General features: G+C 54.3%; 1 protein-coding gene across 1 annotated transcript in view; it reads right to left on the bottom strand.

Annotated features, from left to right (window-relative positions):
- Nucleotides 1-19,824, bottom strand: part of PRKX (protein kinase cAMP-dependent X-linked catalytic subunit) — an 86,925-nt gene extending 67,101 nt beyond the window's left edge. The window contains exon 1 of the mRNA XM_047715226.1: nucleotides 19,192-19,824. Within this exon, the coding sequence (XP_047571182.1) occupies nucleotides 19,192-19,366 (175 nt within the window). The 5' untranslated portion in view covers nucleotides 19,367-19,824. The remainder of the gene's footprint in view (nucleotides 1-19,191) is intronic.
- Nucleotides 19,825-21,686: the final 1,862 nt, after the last annotated feature.

The following is a 21,686-nucleotide window of genomic DNA, read 5'->3' as shown; positions in this document are numbered from 1 at the left end:
CCGTGGGGAGTCTGCTTCTTCCTCTCCCTCTGCTGCTCTGCCTGCTTGCGCTCTCTCTCTCTTGCTCACTCTCTCTGTCAAATAAATAAATAAAATCTCTAAAAAAATAAATAAAAATAAAATTCTTGCTTTACACAATAATCAGACTTCCGTTTTATGGGGACAAGGCCCTTAAAAAAAAAAGTGTGCTAATTCTGTGACTGAACTTAAAACACAGAACTGGACACTTTGAAAGGGTGAATCATATGGCCTGTGAATTATACCTCAATAAGCAAAAGTTATTTTGCTTATTGAGGTGTTTTGGATAATCTCATGAAGATTCTTTTTTTTTCAACTTGGAATATTTACTTCAAAGTTCAGGTGAAAAGACTGGACTGATTCATCTCAACCCTGGGTGGGAGGGGGGTTGTGTGAGTTTGCTCATCTAGAAGGCTTTGTTGTGTTGTTTTTTTTTTTTTTTTTAAACGAGTAACTCCCTCAAACTTTTGCTGAGTCAAGTGACATTTGATTTCACACTGTCCTATTTCAAAAGATAAAAATAGAACAGCCATTTTGAAAGCACAATTCTACAAGTTATTTACTAAATTATCCTCTCCCCTATCAGAGATACAGAACGTATAATCAGGAAGGAAAAAAAACACAGGAAGTTTCCACCCGCCCCCAACATGAGCAAATGTCCCGCAAGGGAAATGCCTGGAATTCCTGGCTCGGCTGTGGTGTTCCTATAAGCACGGTATCTGCAGCTCTGAGCTCTGAATGTCACTCGGGTGAATCTTCACCAAGAAGAACAAAGGTGGGTCTTCACACGTTCCCAATTTAAAAGCTAGGCAGCCCTAGATACACCCCTATGCTGCATCCAGGATGGGATGGAATGTCACAGTCACCCCTGAAATGCCCCAAAATGTACAGCCCTTTAGATCAGGGTTTCTCAACCTCAGCACTGTGGACATTTAGGACTGCATGACTCTCCGGGGCGTGGCGTCAGCGTCTCTGGTCTCCACCCACCACATGCCTAGAGCAACCCTACACCCAGTTGCATCAAACAAAATTGTCCCCTGACCTTGTCAGGTGTCCAAGGAGGAGCAGAAACACCACTGGTTGAAAACCACTGCCAGATGACAGATAGAAGACTAATAGATGATAGAGGATAGACAGATAATGGATGTATAGATGGATGGACAGATGGGTGGATGGATGATGGACGGATGGATAAAAGGATCAATGATGGATAAATGGATGGATGGATGGATGGATGGATGGACAGACAGATGGACAGATGGATGGATGGACGGATGGATGGATGGATGATGGATGGACAGATGGATGGACGGACAGATGGATGATGGACAGATGGATAAATGAATCAATGGTGGATGGAGGACGGATAGATGGACAGACAGGTGGATGAATGGATGGACAAATGGATGATGGTCGGATGGATAAATGGATCAATAATGGATAAATGGATGGATGGACAGATATACGGATGAATGGATGGATGGATGGACCAGCGGACAGACAGATGGAGGAGGGGATGGATGGATGGACAGACAAATCAGACAGAATCTCTCTCACTAAGGCAGCTTCCTCCATTTGATGCCCACATCTCAGCCCCCCAAACTGCAGCTGAGACACTGCAAAGTGTCCAGTAGGGGCAGAATTGTCCCCCGTTAAGACCCACTGCCCAGTAGAACTTGCTGTGGGGCAGGAACCGTCTCCATCCTGCTGTCTGCTGCCAGTAGGCACGCACTGACAGGGGGCTCCTGTGGATCTGAAATACTGACTGGCTAATGAGACAATCCTCTTACCGTGTTCCATGGGGCTAATGGCTGCCATATTGGACAGCTTTAAAGTTCTACCATTGGCCTCACGCTCTGTTCCTGTTATCAAGGGTTAACTACCAGGTTGGAAATATTTAGAAAACTCCATCGTTGACCACAAATGAGGTAGGCAGTCCATGGGGTGAAAATATTCATCCCAAGGATATAACCTCGCTTTCTGAACAAAGATCCAGTCAAGACAATAAGGTTTGGCATTGTCCCCCGCCATCAGCATCTGACTGTGTGCGAAGTGTTCTATACGACTGCAAAGCAGCAAGGAGCCACTTAAGGCTGGTTTCCGCGTTCACTGGGGTTAGTTACAATCAGTCCAGAAAGGTGGAGAGTAACCATCAATTCTAATAGCTCTAACAACACTGATGAGCTCATTTGGGTTTAATGAGCTTGCTCAGGTTTGATGACTCCGTAAGACAGGTGAGTAGAGGAAGAAACAAATGGACATTAATGTAAGGGTCAGAAAAGACATTTTTTTTTAAGATTTTATTTATTTGAGAGAGAGAGTATGTGTCTGAGAGAGATCATGAGCACAGGGAAGGGTAGAGGGAGAGCAAACTCCCTGCTGAGCAGGGAGCCCAATGCAGGGCTCGATACCAGGACCCTGGGATCATGCCGTGAGCTGAAGGCAGAGGGTTATCCAACTGAGCCCCCCAGGCACCCAAGACTTTTCCTTTTGAGGAAGTTTCGAATGGAAATTGGAGAGTAGAGCAGACTGAAGACTACGTTGGAGGGTGACTGGGAAGAAGTAAAGGGAATGAGGCAGGAGTCACATAGAGCACGGGAATTTTGGAGGAGCACTAGGGAGCACAGCAAGAGAAGGGAGGGACTGTGAAACCCCTTGAGTGAGCTCTTCATGCCAAGGGCAGCAGGAAATCACCCAATGACAGGAAGTGCCTGTGGAGGTGGCTTTGGGTTCTGTGTGCTTTTGTTTTGTTTTAAAGATGTCCCTGTCATGATAGAAGCCACTGGGAGGAAGAGCCAGGGCAGTGTGTACTGTGATACCAATCAGGACAGAGGCTACAGCCAAGGGTGAAGAGCGGAGGTGACAGGGCAATTCACAGCCAAGATGGCGGTGGTGGAGGGGGGTGGTGGGCAGCAGAGGGAGGGTGGACAAGACTCCAGGGGATGGTGTTAGCATGAGAAGTTGTGCATCTACCAGAAACCTTGGCAGGTGTGCAGGGATGTGCTGAGTGGTTTGGTTTGGGGGGAAGAAGGTCCAAAAGTTCCACGTGGCACCATCCTGTGGACATGTTGAGGATGAAGGGTGTCGTGCCTAAATCGTGCGCCCCCCCCCCAGAGAGGCAGGTCCATGTCCTGACCCCCAGTACATGCGAATGTGGTATTATTTGGAAACAGTCTTTGCAGATATAATGAAATCAAAAATTTCAAGAAGAGGTCATCCTGCTTTAGGATGGCCCTAAATCCAATGATAAGGGTAAGACACAGAAAAGCAGAGACACAGACACAGAGAAGAAGCCACATGAAGATGGAGGCAGAGATGGAAGGACGCGGCCACCAGCCCAGGGATGCCTGGAGCCCCAGAAGCTGGAAAAGGCAGGAAGGACCCTCCTTGCAGTCCTGGGAAGGAACATGGCCCTCCCTTCCTGGATCTCAGTGGCCCTGCCCCACCTGGATCTCTGGTCCTGCCCCACCTGGATCTCAGACTCTGGTCTCCAGAGCTGGGGGAGCATAAATTTCTGTTCTTGTAAGCCACCAGGTTTGCAGGGATTTGTCAGAAGAGCCCCAGGAATGTACAACAATGGGCTTCCTGGTTTGGGGGCAGACGTGGACCCCCAACAGACACTGCTTCAGAGACATGCCCCCCATGCTCACTCAAGAGCAAGGTGTAGATCAGAGCTGTGTCTCTGGCAGCCAACACCTCCACGGTGAGTCGACATGAAGCAAACAGGACCAAGACACCCTTTGATCTGGGGGGATTTACTTTTTTAATTATTTAAACTTTCCGCAATCCCATTCACAACGGTTTCTCTTTCGCTGTTACATCCTATTTTCACTGATGGGAACAGTATCTTCTCCAACTTCCCTGAAAACAGGACTCTAAAAAGGTCTCCTGTGTTCCTCTTTTTGTTTTCATCAGTCTTCTCTTAGGTTCCCTGAATTATCTGCGTTTCCTCGGATCACATGTCTTTACTTATCTCGATGCCTCACACAGGGTAACCTCCTGATAAACACCGCGTTTGCGGTTTCTTCCCACTGAAGAAGACGGACACCAGGAAGAGTGACTCAGAAAGTTTCCATGTGTGAGGGAGGCTGGGGGCGCTGAGAGCAAAAGCATTAGGAGAACTTGGTCCTGGAGCGCCCCAGAAGCTGCGTGCTTCCTCCCCACTTGTGTTTACCCGAAACCCTACTCAGCCCTGAACATCTGCTATCAGATCCCAGTTCCTTCTTGGCACCTTGATTACAACCCTGAACACACTGACCTTTTCTCAGTTATCTGTATTAGTAAGCTTCTTGGAAATGTAAACTACATCCTATCTTTTAATGTCCCCCAAATAAACTCTACAGTTCCTTGCCCAGGGGACACGCTAATTACCACTTTCAGAACAGCCTAAATGATGTCTTTGCGAAGATAACCCAAACCTACATCGCGATGGGGACACCCAGAGTTCCTAAGAAGCAATGCAATTGGTAGCATTCGATTTTGAACCAAGCGACCCGTTCCCGTGGGTGGCTCAAGATGAAAAACGAGAATTCGAGCCACATTCTTGGGGCACAGTGAGGCGTTTCATTCTCTGAAGGCTCTCTGGACACAGGAATCCCCATCAGTCAGTCCCTGTTGGTGGTCCGTCAAGAACCTCTTAGACTGGGGCACTGGTTTAAAACAAGTGTTTTCAAGCTCCCCGATCTCAAGATTCTTTGGCAAAGACCTTCAGAAACAGATCGGGGGCTGTAACCCATGTCTGTTTGCTTGTGGGCGTCGCTCTCTGGAGATAGTAACCATATCAGCAAGCAAAGCAGAAATGTCTAAAACACAAGAGCGACCAAGGACAGTCTGCTGATGGTCAGAGGTGATACCGTCCCAAGATTGGAGAGCCTCCGGAAACAGCCACACGCCCAGGCAAGAGAGAGAGAAAGAGAGAAAAGGATGAAAAATATCTTCATGGTACCATGAAAGGACCCTTGACTCATGGAGTCCACAAAAGGCTCTCCAGACGCCACCTGGAGAACCACTTCGGTCTTGGTGATGAGCTCATAGTAGGGAGCCATCATGCAACCAACGAGCTCACTCAAGAGGCATTCAGTGGACTAGTTTGCTCATGGCACCATTCTGCAAATGCAGGGAAGATGTGCCGTATATGAAATCCGGGCGTCCTGAAACTCTTGACCAAAGAACATGTTCTTGGAGAAATCACAGCCAGATGTAGAAAGTCTTCCATTCACTGCTGCTAAGGGTTCCCACTTCAAGCCACAGCCTCTAGGATCAAAGGCGCCCCTGGACAACATGATGAAACTATGCTTGCTCCCAACCATCTCCCTCCATCCTTCCTTCTCTATCCCCAGGGATACCCAGTTCCCATAGCACAATCCTGCTTCCCCAATGACTACGGGGCTCCCACATCATCCCAAGACAGACATCGGAAACTATCCTCCCGTGTCCCTACATTAGGATAACAATCAATCCTTCTTCATCTTCTCAAGATGCAGGCGAGCCAGGTAGACGGAAAGCACGTTGGGATCCCATCATGAACCAAGAAACCAAGGAAAGGGTCCGTCTGCTACATCCCGGGCCTGACTCTCACCCGACAGGAGCCACAGACCACAATTTTGACCTAAGGCACATTCCCATGTGAGCCCCATCATGGCAGGGCAGTGAAAGTCAGACCTGTTTTGAACAACAACTACACGCCACCCCTTTGGGACATGAAGTTCAATGGCAGAAAAAATAAATTAAGGACCCTGGGACCCCAACTGCAGTGTGTGACACTGTTTCTGAAACATTCCAGAGGAACAATGGAAGCCTGAAGCGGAACACGATCCCAGGACCATGGGATCATGATCTGAGCCGAAGGCAGTCGCTTCACTGACAGAGTCGCCCCAGACGCCCTCAGATTTTCTTTTCGAAGGAACACAAGCCCCCGGAAATCAGAGCAGCTGTCCTGAAATGCAGCGCATTCTGGGGACACACTTCTCTATCCATTGGCTGCCGACCTGTGTTTTTCTGACACTGTAGGAAGAAAAGTCAGGGGAAGGGCGAGCACATCCAGAAGCAGAAGAAAGACCAAACACGCAAGAAGAAATCAGTGAAATGAAGAACAGGAAATCGACAGAAGAAGAAAAAAAAAAATCAAAGAGAAGAAACTCTGGTTCTTGGAAAAGATCCACACAATGGACACTCTGGTATCTGTCACCAAAATAAAATACAGAATTATGCAAAGATGGAGCAAAGAAAACTCTTCCTAAGTCAAATCACCTGACAAGAACTACGCCCGAGTGTCCAGGGTGTAGGGAGTCATTCCTGATTTTATTTTCCTACACGAGTTGCTTTTTTTCTGAAGGTGGAAAGACAATGGGACCCAGCCCTGGAGAAGAGGACAATCTGAGCAGTTTGGCTGCTCCATGCTCTTCCTGGATGGTGCCATCTCTGCAAAATGATTTCCTCCTCGGGAGTTGTCCCCAAACGTCCAGCTGGCTCCGTATCGTCACTGGGGACCGCCCAGTGACACGCCCCCAACGTGAGCACGCCCGGGCACACGCATGCACGCCTGCCCGAACAGCCAGCCCCGCTTCTGGCTGCCCTCCCAGCACAGATCCCCAGGGGGGCCCGGGGCATGACAAAGACCTTCTTTCTCCAGAGCCCAGGCTGTTACCCAGACACACCCAGCCCCACATCTGCCCCGGCCCTTTGTTCTGTGGAGTGGCTCCCAAGATAATGATCCAGCAGGATGAAATCATCCACCAAATTAATTGTCAACCACTTCAGAAGAACTCCCTGGAGGCTGCCCGGTGAACCTCCTCGATGAGCTGCTTCATGGGAGCGATCTGCAAACCAACCACCTCAACACAGGGACTCTCGTGCCTGCCCAGGACACCTGCTCTCCCGACGCTGGGTGTGGCTGCCTGGTGGGACTGCAAGCATTTCAGCAGGGAGTCTGTGGGACAGTAGCCTTCTTCTGTTACCTCCTGGAGAAACCAGTAGGGATTTCCAAGTGGGGAAGGGGGGTAACTGAGGTCAACACGAAACACACCGTGCCCAAGGTACGTGAGTCTCTCAAATGTGGAACTGTCCACTTACGCAGGGTCCCAGGGCATCTAGGAGGTAGCCTGGGGAGGCTGCCTGCACTGAGCAGGGTGGGACGGTGCAAACAGGTGTTGACGGAGTCCAGTAGACACCTGAGCTGAGCTAAGGGGCTGGAAGGACTAACCAGATGTGCCCTACAGGAAACTCCTACATGGGGACCTGGGATGCTGAGGGCTGTAGCAGGCTCCCACCCTGAAGTATCTCCACTTGGCCTCCTTGGGGAGCACGGGGAGCAAGAGCGAGCCATGGAACACACACCCACTTCCATCCTCGACACAGGACACTCTGCTGGGGCGAGCCTTGGACACTCAGGGTCCATCCATGGACAGATCACCGGACAACTTCAAGTGCAACGGTGTCAATGTACTACCATGTTGTGTGTCATTCAGATGTCGTCCAAAGACCACTGGACTCCTTCAACGTGCCCTAACGGTGAAGCCCGAACGTACCATCCCGGTCCACCCCACCCAGCGTATAATCGGAGATCCCTACCAGCGAGAATCAAGGGGAATGCTCCTGGAATTAGCTGCCTAGAAGCTCTCATTGTGTTGGTTTTATTATCCTCGCACGAGCTCACTCAGAACAAAGAACTGGCCCAGTTTACCAAACTTGGTGCCTGGTTCAGAGCCCCCCGCCTGACCGTGTACCTAGGACCAGGCACAAGCTTCTGGAAGGTAAGGCTGTCTCATCCCAGCTTTGGGCCATCCCATCATCGGGGCTCCTTGTCACGTGAGAACGGGTTGTGCGTGCCCAGCGAAGTGGACGGATCCCAGGGGAGGGGGGCAATGAGTCCTTGTCAGGGTCCAGCCAGGTACAGGAGGGGACAGGTGTAAATTGGTGAGTTAACCCAATGAATCCATTGTCTTCCCACTTCTGTCTCTGTCTCTCTCTGTCTCTCTCTCTCTCTCTCTCTCTCACACACACACACACACACACACACACACACAACTTAGAGCCACATGCATAGCTAATCAGAGCCGGCATCTCTCCTCCTAATGGAAGCTTTTTACTGTTAATGTGGTTTGTCCGTTGGCGGAAGTCAGCGCAGATGGACAGGGCACAGCTGCCACCCCACCCCACCCAACCCCACTCTCTGAAGCCCATCCCACCCAACCCCACCCAACCCCACCCCCACCCAACCCCACCCAACCCTACTCTCTGAGGCCCACCCAGTCCCACCCAACCCAACCCCACCCAACCCCACTCTCTGAAGCCCACCCAGCCCCAGCTCATCCAACCCCACTCTCTGAAGCCCACCCAGTCCCACCCAACCCAACCCCACCCAACCCCACTCTCTGGAGCCCACCCAGCCCCAGCTCATCCAACCCCACTCTCTGAAGCCCACTCTTAGAAGCCACACACACAGCACATGACAGGAGGTAAATAGAAAAACACCCGTTCCCCCGAAAAAGACGTCGACATCCTAATCCCCAGATCCTGTGCATACGAGAGTTTAAGGGAGAACCCAGTTTCCAGGTGTTACAGACGCTTAGTAGTTGACTTGAAATAGGGAGACATCCTCCGTGATGTGGGTGAGTCCTTCCAAGTGTTATGAGAGAGGGAGGGGAGGAAGACCAGAAACAGAGACTTAGCATCGTGAGAAGGATCTGACTCAACTCGGCTGGTCCGAGCAGGTGGATGAAGGCATCATAAGCCAAAGAAGGACCACGGCATCTAGAAGCTATAAGAAGCAGGAAAACGGACTCTCCCACAGAGTTTCTGGAAGGGAACGCAGCCCTGCTGACCCTTGATATGAACCCACTAACACCCACCACCCTAACCTGCAGAGCTGTGGGATTGAAAAACTATGTGGTGTTTCAAGCCACTACCCATGGGGTCATTTGTTAGAGCAGCTGCAGAAGAGCAATACGGGGAGAAGGTCCATGAGAGAGATCACAGAAGGAGAACAAGGGAAGAGGTCCTTGCAGTGGGGCTGCCTCTGGGACCCTGTTCTGTGCCCCGATTCCCTAACCCCAGAGCTTCACACAGAGGTGTCCTGTGCAGGGGTGGGGTAGAGGGTGACGGCTCTCAACAGCCTCAAGACAAGCCTGGCCAGAGACTGCAGGTGTACTGAACAGAAGCAGCTCCAAATCCAGGCAAATGTCACCAGCACCCATGCCCGAAATGATGAACCTCCACTATGCTTGGGAATGGATGGTTATCACGATGATGACGACGATGACGGCGATCGCGATGCCTGCTCTGGTGAGCCGTGCTTACTTCCTGGCTAATGCACAGAGAACAGGAGACACAGGTGCTCCAGGCTGAAGGTCCACATGCCTCCTCAAATGATGGAATCAAACACAACACAAACCCAACCAGGTACATGGACAAGGACCACCTCCACCATGGAAGGTCTGGACCCTTCATGGACGCAGCCTCAAGGACTGCGTGGGGCACACAGTGGGATGGAGCGCCAGGTCCACAGGCATCGTGAAACCATGCTCCATTTAGGGAACAGCGAGATTGGAGCCAGAGAAGCCAAGAGGCAGGGTTTCTGTCCGAATCACCCAATCCAAGAAGCTGAGCACCAACCCCATGCACTGGGTTGGTTCTCGACTGCCCAGACCCCTGCTCCTCAGCAAGAATGGGGGGAGCAGCCCCCAGGAGCAAAAGAGTAAGAAAGGCAGGTCATGAAACAGGGATGAGCTACAGACCCAGAAAAAAAGCTTCAAGGACACCAGTCTCTCCAGAAGTAACTTCTACATGGGTGTGCGGTTTCAGATTGGGCCAATGGAGAAGTGTTGGAGGCAGGCAAATCTGGGACTTCCGGCCTCCAAGACTGGGAGAGAGAGAGAATAAATGTCTATTGTTGAAGCCGTCCCATCTCTGGTACTTTGTTTCTCTAAGCAAACTCGCAAGAAGATAAACACAATGTAGTCTTATCCATTCCATGTGTGATGGTCACACAAAAGTGTGACTTGTTTAATGCCACTGAAGTTACACTCGAAATTGGTTAGAATGGTGAATTTCACATGGTATCGTTACCGTTAAAAAATTTGTATAGGGGCACCTGGGTGGCTCAGTGGGTTAAAGCCTCTGCCTTCGGCTCAGGTCATGATCCCAGGGTCCTGGGATCGAGCCCCGCATCAGACTCTCTGCTCAGCGGGGAGCCTGCTTCCCTTCCTCTCTCTCTGCCTGTCTCTCTGCCTGCCTCTCTGCCTACTTCTGATTTCTGTCTGTCAAATAAATAAATAAATAATCTTAAAAAAAAATTCGTATAAAAAAAAAATTAGAAAGTTGGTAAAGCCACCTGACCAACCAGAGTGGTCACCCAAGGTGACTTCACAACATACGGACAGACCCAGTTGCATACACCCAGTCACACAGACGTCACAGCAGATGAGCTAGAGGGTCGCCATTCTCAATGGAGAAGGAGATCCACACAGTGCCCCAGGAAAGCCACCGGAACATGTGGCATTCGGGCAGCAGGACCTACACACACCAAACTTGGGAATGAGCAACACCTCTCTTCTGAAAGGGCTCTCCCTTTTCAAGGAAGAAAGAATGCCCACCGGCCATGTAGCGGTCTGGGAAAGGTGCTACTTGAATGAACAAAGAACCTTTTGAGTTGATGGGTTCTGGGGGACATCACTTAAATGGAAGCCCCAACACCTTTGCAGGACAGTTACAAGTGACCGGAGACAAAGAAAGAGTGATGATGGATGGGAGTTGATGCACAAGAGGATGGGAAAGACAGGTGTTGCCGAGATGAGCAGAGAGAGGGTCTTCACTCTACTACGAGTCTTCTAGCCTTCTTTCATGAATGGATCCTACTTTCGGCCCTCTGAGCTGATGAGCCAAATCCACCTGGGGTGACGCTACCCTATTCCATTATGGGACCCCTAAGGGGACACAGTATCTCTGATGCAAAGTTTCACAGGTGGAATGGACTGAACTTTGCCCCTCCCGCACAAAAAACTTATGTTTACGTCCCAATCTCCATGACCTCAGAATGCGTCTATCTTTGGGGACAGGGTCTTTAAAGTGATTAAGGTAAAATGAAGTCATTGAGGTGTGTGGCCGGATCCCACAGGACTGCCTCATAAGAAGAGAAGATTAAGACATAGACATGCACAGAAGGAAGAACACGCGAGGACACTGGGAGAAGACGGAGTCTACACACAAGGTAGAGAGGCGTCAGGAGGAACCAGCCCTGGCCACGCCTGGATCTTGACTTCTAGCCTCCAGGACTGGGAGAGAGAGAATAAATGTCTATTGTTGAAGCCATCCCATCTCTGGTACTTTGTTTCTCTAAGCAAACTCACAAGAAGAGAAACAAAATGTAGTCTTATCCATTCCATGAAATATTAGTCACAAGAAAGAATGAACTACTGACCCATACTAACTTTACGGACAAAACTCAAAAACACCACTCGAAATGAAAGAAACCAGTTAAAAAAGGGCTCCACACCGTATGAACCCATGCCTATGAAATGTCCAGAATGGGCAAATCCATAGAGACAGAAAGTAGACTGGTGGGAGCCAAGGGCAAGGGGAATAGGGAGTGACTGCTTAATGGGTACAGGGTGTCCTTTGGGGCTGATGGACATGTTTATGAAGTAGATAGAAGGGATGCTCACACACTGTAGATGGATGGGTAAATGCCCCTGAGCTGTTCACTGTAAAACAATTTGGTAATTTGGTGTTCTATGAATTTCAAAGAAAAGTTTCACGATTGTCAGAAGTGGTGATGATGGCAGAAATAATGCTGAAGATGGGAGAAAAGTGGTAGGATGTGGGTGGGAGTTGAAGGGAAGGTGGTGATAAAGGTGGTGGTTGTGATGATGACGACGACGATGATGGGGCTGGTGACGATGGTGATGGTGGTCATGACAGCCGTGATAATGATGAAGGTATTGGTGAGAAAGATGGTAGAAAGCAGTAGGATGTGGGTGGGTGCGGATTGGAAGGTGTGATGAATGAAGGTGGTGATGATGAGGGGTTTGATGGTGATGGTGACGGTGGTCATGATGATGGTGATGATGATGATGGTGATGATGGTTGAGATGACTGATATGGTGGAGAAGGTAGAATGTGAGCAGGTGCAAGGGGGAGGCATTGATAAAGGGGATGGTGATGATATGGAGATCTTTTCTCCCCAACACGCTCCATCCAGAACCCTCCTTATGTGGCCCAATGGCAGTGCCAGTTTTCTAATTATTTCACCCACAAAAAATATTTCACCCAAAAACCATGGAGTTACCCATGACTCTTCTCTAAGTCACTATTACAGACTGAATGTTGGTGTCCAACCACCCCCACCCCCAACAAAAATTCATGCCTTGAAGGCCTAAATCCCAACGTATTTGGAGATACACCTCCAAGAAGTAACAAAGGTGAAACAAGGTCATCAGGGTGGGGCCCTCATCCTACAGACCATGTGTAAGTGTCCTTATAAGAGACACCACCCACACCCCTTCTCCTCACACACGCAGCCAGGAAAACCCACGTGAGGACACACACACTACAGGTCCCACACAGAAGCTCTGCACCTTCACGTCTCTGCTTGTCCCGTCCCACACTGGCCACAGTAACCTTCTGAGAGCTTCGAGAACATGCCCGGTGGGCTATGAGGTCGCCCTGTAGCTCCAAAGCACACTGCAGAGAAGAGAAGCAGCAGCACCACTGAAACTTGTTAGAAATGCTGAGTTTCAGGCCCCCTCCATCTTGGGGTATCAGAAAATCTGTTGCGTGGGGCCGGCCACGTGCTCCAGGGGATTCTGCTGCTGCTTAAAGTGGAGAACCAGCCCCTGTGCCCATGATCTTCCCACGGTGTGCCCCCCGCTAGCCCCCTCACCTTCCAGGATTTGAGCAAACCTCTTGTGCTGGGAAAGGCAGACCGTAGGACCTCCCACACAGGGCAGCGTACCCCTACCCCTCCTCCACACATTTCTGATCCAATCCCCGTGCCACTGCTCTGTTCTCCCCCACACTTCAGACGGGGACTTCAAATAAACCACCAAATGCAGGTGTCACTGCCCACCTCTCTCAGGGTAACATAAACTCAACAAGCACGGACCCCCTGTGTTCAGATCCCTATGACCTGCTCCATCCAGGGAGCAGGCTGGCGTTCGGTGGCTCCCCCACCAGTGTCCAGCGTGAGTAGGGGTAACTACCATCCTGAGGAGCCTGGGCCCAGGGACTTCCCAACATGGGGGACTCTCAGGCTTTCCGGAAGGTCCCTGCGCAATGCGGACGTGCCAACCGGCCTATGTATGAGGGAATAAATAAACAGCCGCTGGGCCATTGTCCTCTACGGCACACAGGCCGTGTCAAACGCCACAATACAACCCAACAGCTCTGCAGTAGGGTGCTGTGATGTTACCGTGAGCCACATGCTCCTAGGAGAAGGGACAACCCCAGCCCTAGACACGGAGCCAGCAAACAGCCCCAGAGAGTCTCTGTCCCACTCGGCTGCCTCACTGCAGCAGGGGAAGAGACATGGGCAGCATGGGAGAGGAGGAGGACACAGGGCAGGGGACTGCTGGGCCACCAACAATTAGCAGACAGTGCAGAGAAGGGGGACAGAAACCCCCAGAGACAGTGGCCTGCTCCCCTCGTAGACATCCTTGTGAGATCATGGGAGATGACTGGCCCCGTCTATAATCACGACATCATCAGCTTGGTTTATCCAGTACTTTCCTCCCCTTCCCTTCAAGAAACAGCACATACAGAGTCCCAAAGAAAAAAAAGGAGAAGATGAGTCTCCAAAGGGTGGTGAAGGTCGTGACACTGTGGTCTTGAAAAAACCTTGGGGGAAATACAGAGAGAGCCCCACGATGTCCTTCCCAGAGACTGAGAGTGGTTTTCAGAGAAATCATAACACGTTAATCTCTCAGAAAAGAACACTGTGGTCAGAAGTGTCCTCACCAGTGAACCCAGGCAGCATGTGCTGGCTCTGCCCATTTCTCCCAGTGACAAAGACACCCTCCCGAGTTGTCCCCAGCTGAAGAGGAACTCACCCAGGAAAGGGATCTGAGACCATCAGCACGGAGCCATGTCCCCACCCATGTAGGTAATGAAAGCACGGACAAGGAGGGTTGTCCTAAACAGACATGGAGCGTGAGCTGTCCTCCCCTTAGAAATCCAGGATGAGATGAGGGAAGCGTGCTGCTGGGGCAGCCACCTGTACCCCAAAGGTAGGACTTCAGGAGAAGGAAGTCAGGACAACACATAACGAGGAGTAAACAAGAGTATTATGGACCGAATGTTTGTGCACCAACTCCAACCCCCAGTTTCCCGTCATGAATCACTAGCTCCCAATATAACACTATTTATATCTGTAATCGGATTTTGGGACGTAATGACGATCAGATGAGAATGGGGTCCCTTATGATGACCTTATTTCCCTTATAGCAGACGCCAGGAAGCTTGCTTCTCCTGCCTCCCTTCCCACCCCATGAGCACACAGCAAGGTGGTGGCCATCTACAAGCCAGGGACAGCACTCACCAGAACCCATCCACGCTCTGGCATCCTGACCTCAGATTTCTGGCCTCCAGAGCTGCGAAAACTAAAGTTGGGTCGTTATAAGCCACCTGGTGGACCGTACTTTGTCACAGCAGCCCAAGGTCAGACGTGATTCAAGATGGCGCCCCTCGGTGTCTGGCCACGTGGGAAAGCCGCGGATCTGACAAAGCGAGTGACAAGATGAAGTAGACGGTGCGTGCAGGCCTCACCTGGCTGCTCTTTGTGGAGAAAGGGGAGGGCTGCAAGGAAGTAGTAGAGGCAGATGGAGAGCAAGTTCCTGGCTCTGTTGCATCTAGCTCTGGAGATGACCTTCCTCAAGCAGCGGGTTATGGATGCCCTGTCTTCTGAGATGGACACATGGCTCTCTGAACACTATTGCTCAGATTAGGTCACCCATGGAAACCATCGTCCAGCTTGGAGCTAGATGGTGTGCTCCTCCAAGGATCTGGGGAAACCAGTGCAGGGACCTAAGGCACCATGGTCTAAAGCAGCCTAGAAGTCAGCTCTGCAATTCTCTGGCAGGTGTACTCATTTTCTAATTGTCTTGGGGCTGCCACCACGTGGTGGCTTAAAACAGTGAGAATTCACCCCCTCCTGGTTCTGGAGACCAGAAGTGTGAGATCCAGGCAGGGACAGGCCACTGAGATCCAGATGGGACAGGGCCACTGAGATCCAGGTGGGGCACGGCTACTGGCAGGTGGGACAGGGTCATGCTCCTTCCTGAGGCTCCAGGAGAGGGTCTTTCTCCCTCTTCCAGCTTCTGGAGCTCCAGGCATCCCTGGGCTTGTGGTCGCGTCCCTTCCATCCCTGCCTTCCTCCTCACATGGCTTCTCCTCTGCGTCTGTGTCTCCTCCTGTGTTTCTTATAAGGACCCCTGTCATTGCATTTAAGACCACCCTAGTACAACAGATTTCATCAGTCCTTAACTAACTGTATCTGCATAAAACCTACTTCTAAATAAGGTTCCCCTTGCAGTTCTGAGTGGGAGGACATGGTTTAAGGATTGGGGGGGGGGGGACTCGATTTACCCCAGGAGAGCAGAGGTTGCGTGCGTGTGTTTGCTCATCATGGGCTCAATCCTGCTGCCCATTTCTTATTCCCGGTTTGTCCTCATCTGCCCTTTTGGGTGCATTTTTCTCTCACCACTTGAGTAAGGAAATTTGGGCTCTGCATCTCACCATGTTCTCTTCCCACTGGACCCTCACCCCCTTGGAGGAGACAAGGGGGAAAAAAAACAAGTAACAGAATCAAGCACAGAGAACCAGAAAGTCCATGGAGACAGAACTCAGACTCCTGGTCACCAGGGGAAGGGGGCTAAGGAGGGACAGCTCACGGGGACGGGGTCTCCTCTGGGGACGTGCCAAGAACATCTTGGAAGTAGACCGATGTGCTGGTCGCGCAACTTTCTCAACGTACGAAACGCAGCCGGACGGCTCACTGGGAAAAGGGTTCACTTTATGTTATGTGAATTTTATGCCTGTTTTTAAAAAACGAAGGGGAACAACGTGTAGGACTTCTGTCCTTGGGAATACTCTTTTCTAACAGTTCATCTAATTTTGGAAAACCCTCATGAAGGAAGGTCTCCTCTGTCTTAAGGAAACACAACCCGCCCAGGGCTGTGACAGGGGAGGAGGAGGATCCACTAGGCTGTGCCGAGCGCATCAGTTCAGTCCTCGATTCTGGGGTGTCAGCTGACAAATAAAGGCACGAGATAAAACTTGTGAAAACGGCAGCCAGACACACGCGTGCACACACACACACACAGCAGAGCCTGCACAAGCAAGGAGCACAGAACATGATCTGCACCCTCTGAGCACGACGGTACCAACACCGACCTCCTCCTCCTGACACCGGGTCACCAACGACATCCCCACGGAGGGAAGCTTCATGAAGGCTGCACAGGGACGGACGCCGGGCTCGGACTCCGGAAAGCCCCGGGAGTCTGCAATTATTTCCAAACCTATGATTCTGTTTTTATAGCACGTTGTCTGCCACCACGGGAATCAACCAAGCGTCCTCGTGGGGACCTGAAGTGTGGAGAAACGGGCTTGCACGCCACGTCCGGTCCCGGCGGCCGCCTGGCTGCTCCCACCCCAGTTTCTCAAGCTAGGAAATCACAGTGGGGCCCAGACACGCCCCAAGGTCGCCTCCCCGCTTGCCAGATGTCGTAGCAGCACAAGCTGAGATTTCTTCCCGGCTCTCCGGATTTCTGGGCGATCGGCTGGTCTGAAATGCCCACAGTCCCAGCGTCCTGCTCTTCTCCTACCTGCACGGCCCAACCCTTTGCAGCTGGGTCCGGAGCTGAGGACACGGGGACTGTCTAAGAGCCACGGCGGGCGTACCCAACGAAATCGGACAGAACCCAGGCATCCCACCTGCACGGAGAGACCCACAGACCCACACACCGTGTGTCTGCGAGTGTGACTCAGCATTTCTGCCCCTCGGGGAGCCTCCCGTCCGTGCCCACCTCGCAGGCAGGCATGAGGAATGGAGACCACAGGGCCCACGCGTGGGTCAGGAAAAGAGCAAAACACACGGACGAAATGTGTGCGGCGAGGACGGAACCCGGCAGCGTCCTTCCATCAGGACTCCTTCCGGACAGAAGGTTCCAAGATGTGGCTGAAGGAAAGCAAAGAGAGGTCTGGGGCGTCGGTGTGTTGTGGGTTTGCTGAGCTTGGGGGCTGGGTTCCCGTCCAGGAGGGGCGCATTCCTCAACTGGAAAAGTGCATACAAACGGCCCAGGACCATGCAGGACCCGTGGGAGCCTGACGGGCACAGGGGGACAGCGAGGACGCGAGGTTGTAGCAGCTCGGGCAGAGCTCAGCCTGGCCCCTCTGTGGGACCCACCGCACGTCAGGGAGGGACCTCCAGCTGGTGGACACTGTGGCTTGCACACAGGATGGGGACGGCTCGGGGAGGCTGGGGATCCTTTCAGGTTTGGCCTCTGTCTCTTGCACACACACCTGGGTCTATGTATGTGTGTGTCACACACACATGCACACCTGCTCCCGTCACACCCGGAGGGGCACAGAAGTTATCCTCAGAGAACAAGCATCCTCTTCACGAAGAGGCAAGGGCCCGTGGAAGAAATCACCCTCCCGTGCACGCGCCTCTCAGTCCCCAGAGGCGGCCACGTTCTATATTTAAGGACAACATGACTGGCTGACCGCCCCATGCCCACTGGGCAGGGCTCCCAGGGCCCCACGGGACTGCCGGCACCAGAACAGGTCGCGGCGACAGCCCACGAGCCTGCCCACACGCTGCGGGTTACCCTGTCCTCCAGCCCTGGCATCTCTGACAAGCCCCATGCGTGTGCCCAAACGAGATACGATTGTTGGCGCTCGGTGCCAAGGCCTGGAGAGTCGGTCCTCTACCAACTTTCCATTGTTGTCTCTATTTCCACCGACGGCCGGTGTCACAGCCTGGGCTGGGTTTCTGTCCCACCCTGCAGCCCTACAAAACATAGCCTGCTTTCCCATCAGTGCCAGCTTCCCGGGGGGAGGGAAGGAGAGGGCGGCACAGGGAGAGAGGGACGAACAGACGGACAGAAGGAAGTAAACAGGGAGAGACAGAGAGACGCACACAGCGGCAGAGAAGGTGACGGCCATCCCCTCCTTCCCAAATCAGCTTCCCTGGAGACACGTCCCCAGTGTGGCCGTGCCTGTCCGTCTCTAATTAAACTCTAAGGCCGTGACCTTGAGCCCTGGCTTCCTGATGCCCTGGCCAGCTTCCTCCTTTTCACAAGAGGGGTAGGGGACCCAGGAAAAGCCCCTGAACACCCCCAGCCCCTTGGTGACCTGTGGCTTGCCACCTTCCCCATGGATGTCTCCTGCAAGAAACCCATCTCCCAAACCCCGTGAGCAACAAAGAGTTACTAAGAAGCCACAGTGGCCTGTGCCCACCATTCGCACCCAGCCCCAGCCCGGAGTGGGGATTTTCTAGCCCAGTCAGGGCGGCCCCAGGATCTACCAGCGCCTTTCCCGGCACAGGACAAAAGGAAATCAGCGTCTGACCCGGAATGCCAACTTTCGGATCAACAAGATAAAAAGCACGCGCGGGGAGGGGGAAACGGGTAATCCGTCCTGAACGCCCACCCCACGCCCGCCCCCGTTCCGCCCCAGGACACCTGTCCCCGCCAAGTCCCCAGTAAGGTCCAAAGTCTGCGCCGGAGCATCCTGCCGCTGGGCACAGGGAGGCTGGCCGGAGTTCGTAGCTGCCTCTGGGCGCCGCCTCTGTCCCTAGGGGCCCCTGGCTGGGAGGGCGGGCGAGGTCCCCCATAGGAGATGACCCCTGGCAAGTTTTGTGACGTCGGGTGGCACAGATAGCAGGGGGATTTGGGGGAGGAGGAAAGGACTTTAAGTCCGGACACTCCTGGCGCGCGGGGCAGGGCGCGGACACTTGGGGAGGCTCGCAGGAGCTCGTGGGGGGCCACCCTCCAACTTTGGGAGCGCCCGAGGGTCCAGGGGCGCCCCGCCAGCCCGCGCGGAGACCCTGAGCGGAGGAGACCGGGCAGGACCAGCTGAGGGAGGCGGCCCGGCGACGGCACACCGGCCCTTTGTCTGACGCCAGCGTTCCGGGCGGCGCCGAGCGACCCTGCGGGCCGGGTCCCCGCGCGCGCTACTCACCCACGGTGGCCAGCGTGTCGAAGTCCTGCAGGCGGTAGGCTGGCGGCTCGGGCGAGGGCGCCTCGGGGCTGGGGCAGAGCGCGGGCGCCCCATCGGGGGTCTCCCCGCGGCTCTCCTGAGGCTCGGGGTCGGTCGCGGCCGCCTTGGCCGCCTTGGCCAGCCCGGGCGCCTCCATGGGGGCGCGCTCCAGTCCGCGGCGCGGGGCCGGGCCGAGGAGCGCGGAGGTCCGGGCTTCCCGGGACGCAGCCTCGGAGGGCGGCGCGGCGGCGGCGGCATCAGCGGCGCCCACCCATGCGCGTCCCCCGCCTCCCGGTCCGCGGCCCGGCGCGACAGGCGGAGCGGCGGGGACAATGGCGGGGCGCGGGGCGGCGCTCACTGCAGTAGCAGCAGCAGCAGCTGGTGGGAGTAGCCCGCGGCCTCGGGGGGCGGGCCCGGGGGCCCGGGCGGTGGCGGCGGGGGCGGCGGCGCTGCCGAGGCGGGGGGCGCGGCGGCCCGGGCTGGCGGGGGAGAGGCGGGGTCCCGGCCGCGGGCGCCGGGCTCCCTGTTCATTCCTGGGGGCCCGCGCCGGCCGCCACCCGCGCGGGCGCTGCGTGCGCGCTGGTCGGGGGCCGGGCGGAAGCGGCCTGGGCGTGGCCGCGCGCTCTCCAACCCGCCCCGGTGCCCGCCCGGGCTCGGCCCGCCCACGGGAGGGCCGCTCGGGTCCCGGCGCTCCGCCCCCGCCGCGCCCCAGTCCGGGATCGGAGAGGTGGCCGCGCCCGCTGCGCCGCGGGAGGCGTCCCCGGGGACTGAGGTCCCCAGCCGAGCTCCCCCGGGGAACGGGCGGACGGGCCCCTGCGCTCGCCGCGCCCCAGCCCAGAAGGATGGGAGGCGGGGCGCGCTGGGGGGACCGCGAGGGCGTGGCTCCAACAAAAGTAAAGTTAAAAAATCAAAGTGAACCCGAGCGAAAGGCGCTTGGGGCGCTCCGGCGGGCGGCCGCTTGGTGCCCGCGCGTCCCCGAGGGCGGCTGCTGGGTCTAGCGAATAAAAACCCGGCCCGTGTCACCTTCCCGGTTTCTCGGGGTACCATGGTGATGCAAAATGGGAGCTGGCGGGCGGGGGGCTGGCGCGTAAGGGCGCCGGGCTCCCCACTGCCCCCGCTCCAGTTTCTGGGCACATTCCTAAGAATCCATGATTATATCCAAAGTACCCTTTTTTTAAACAAAGTCAAGGAGACCCAGGTTTAAGAGCTAGGACAAGCCCTACCCTTTGTCCCCCTCGCCTCCCCCCCCCCCAAAAAAAAAACACGCAGCGCATGCAGCTTGGTGGGTCGCTGTTTTAAACACACCTGGCACCACTTTGGAATAGAAACGCAGGGCGCCCAGGATCTGTTTATATTTGAGACGGACACAGAGTCCCCCCCCCCCCCCCCCCCCGTCCCCCGCAGTGTAAGTAGTCCCGGGCCTCATTTGGATGTACTGAGCGCAGTAAACGACGCGTGCGTCTCTGAAACTGGAATGTAACTGGTCGTCCTGTCCTTTATCTGGCCACCCTGTCCCCGGGCATCCGGTTAAAACGTGGCGCAGAAAGGACTGTTCCCAGCTGCGGCCCCGCGGACGCGCACTTTGAGCTGCCAAAGGAGACCATACCGCCCCCCACCTGGTTGGGAAGCATCTCAGCCATTCCGCCCTTGGAGGGGGTTGTCGTGAGGTCGGGGACGGGGCGTTCTTAGGGACACCAGGCCCTGTCTGCCAGGCTCGGCCAACTGGGAGGGGGCCACAGGAAATCAGATGCGGTCTCTGGGTGTGCCTTGCCGGCCCCTGGCTGTCAGCTTGGGCCCAACCCTCATCTCCACATTGTGGGTGGCATTTTCCCAGGGCATGAGGCCTGCTGTCTTTGCTCGTTGCCAAATCTTGAGCTGGAATGCAAAAAATGCATGCCCTGAGCAGGCCCCGCGCACCGGGTTAGAACCAGGAGGCCCTCTGGCCACCAGGCCCTGCTGAACACTCAGGAGACCCAGGACGGGCCTCCGGGCATGTCCCCGTGTCCCTTGCTACTGTGATGCTCCTGGGTGACTAGGGTTGGTGGTCAAGGCTAGGTCGATTAGGGACATGCTTTTCCCTTCCAGCTGCACCCAGGCAGAAAAGGATTCCAGACGAAGTTTCGGAATTGAACACTGGGTTGCAGAGTTGGTGTGACTCCTTCCTCTCCTGCCCCTGAGACTGGCCACGGACCCACGTCTTCCTATAAATATCCTGGGCAGGTTTTGCAACACGTTGCTGTACAAAGCGGCTTTCATGTGGAGGGATCATAAAAATTCTTCAGAAACCACAGCCCAGGACTCGGGAGACGATACAGAGCAACCCCGGTAGGTTAGGTGCTATGGGGTCATTACTGCCTTCAGGAGGCCACCTTCCCTCGGGGTGCACGCAGGATGTGCTGAGCTCGGGAATACGGAAAGAAGACTTCCTGCGTCCACCCGGAGGGGACTGGAGGGTCAGCAGCCTCACCTGTGCAGGT

This window comes from Lutra lutra, chromosome X, assembly GCF_902655055.1.
Source record: "Lutra lutra chromosome X, mLutLut1.2, whole genome shotgun sequence".
Classification (NCBI taxonomy): domain Eukaryota; kingdom Metazoa; phylum Chordata; class Mammalia; order Carnivora; family Mustelidae; genus Lutra; species Lutra lutra.
Note: the sequence above shows the minus strand (reverse complement) of the source record. Positions and strands in the feature narration are given on the sequence as shown.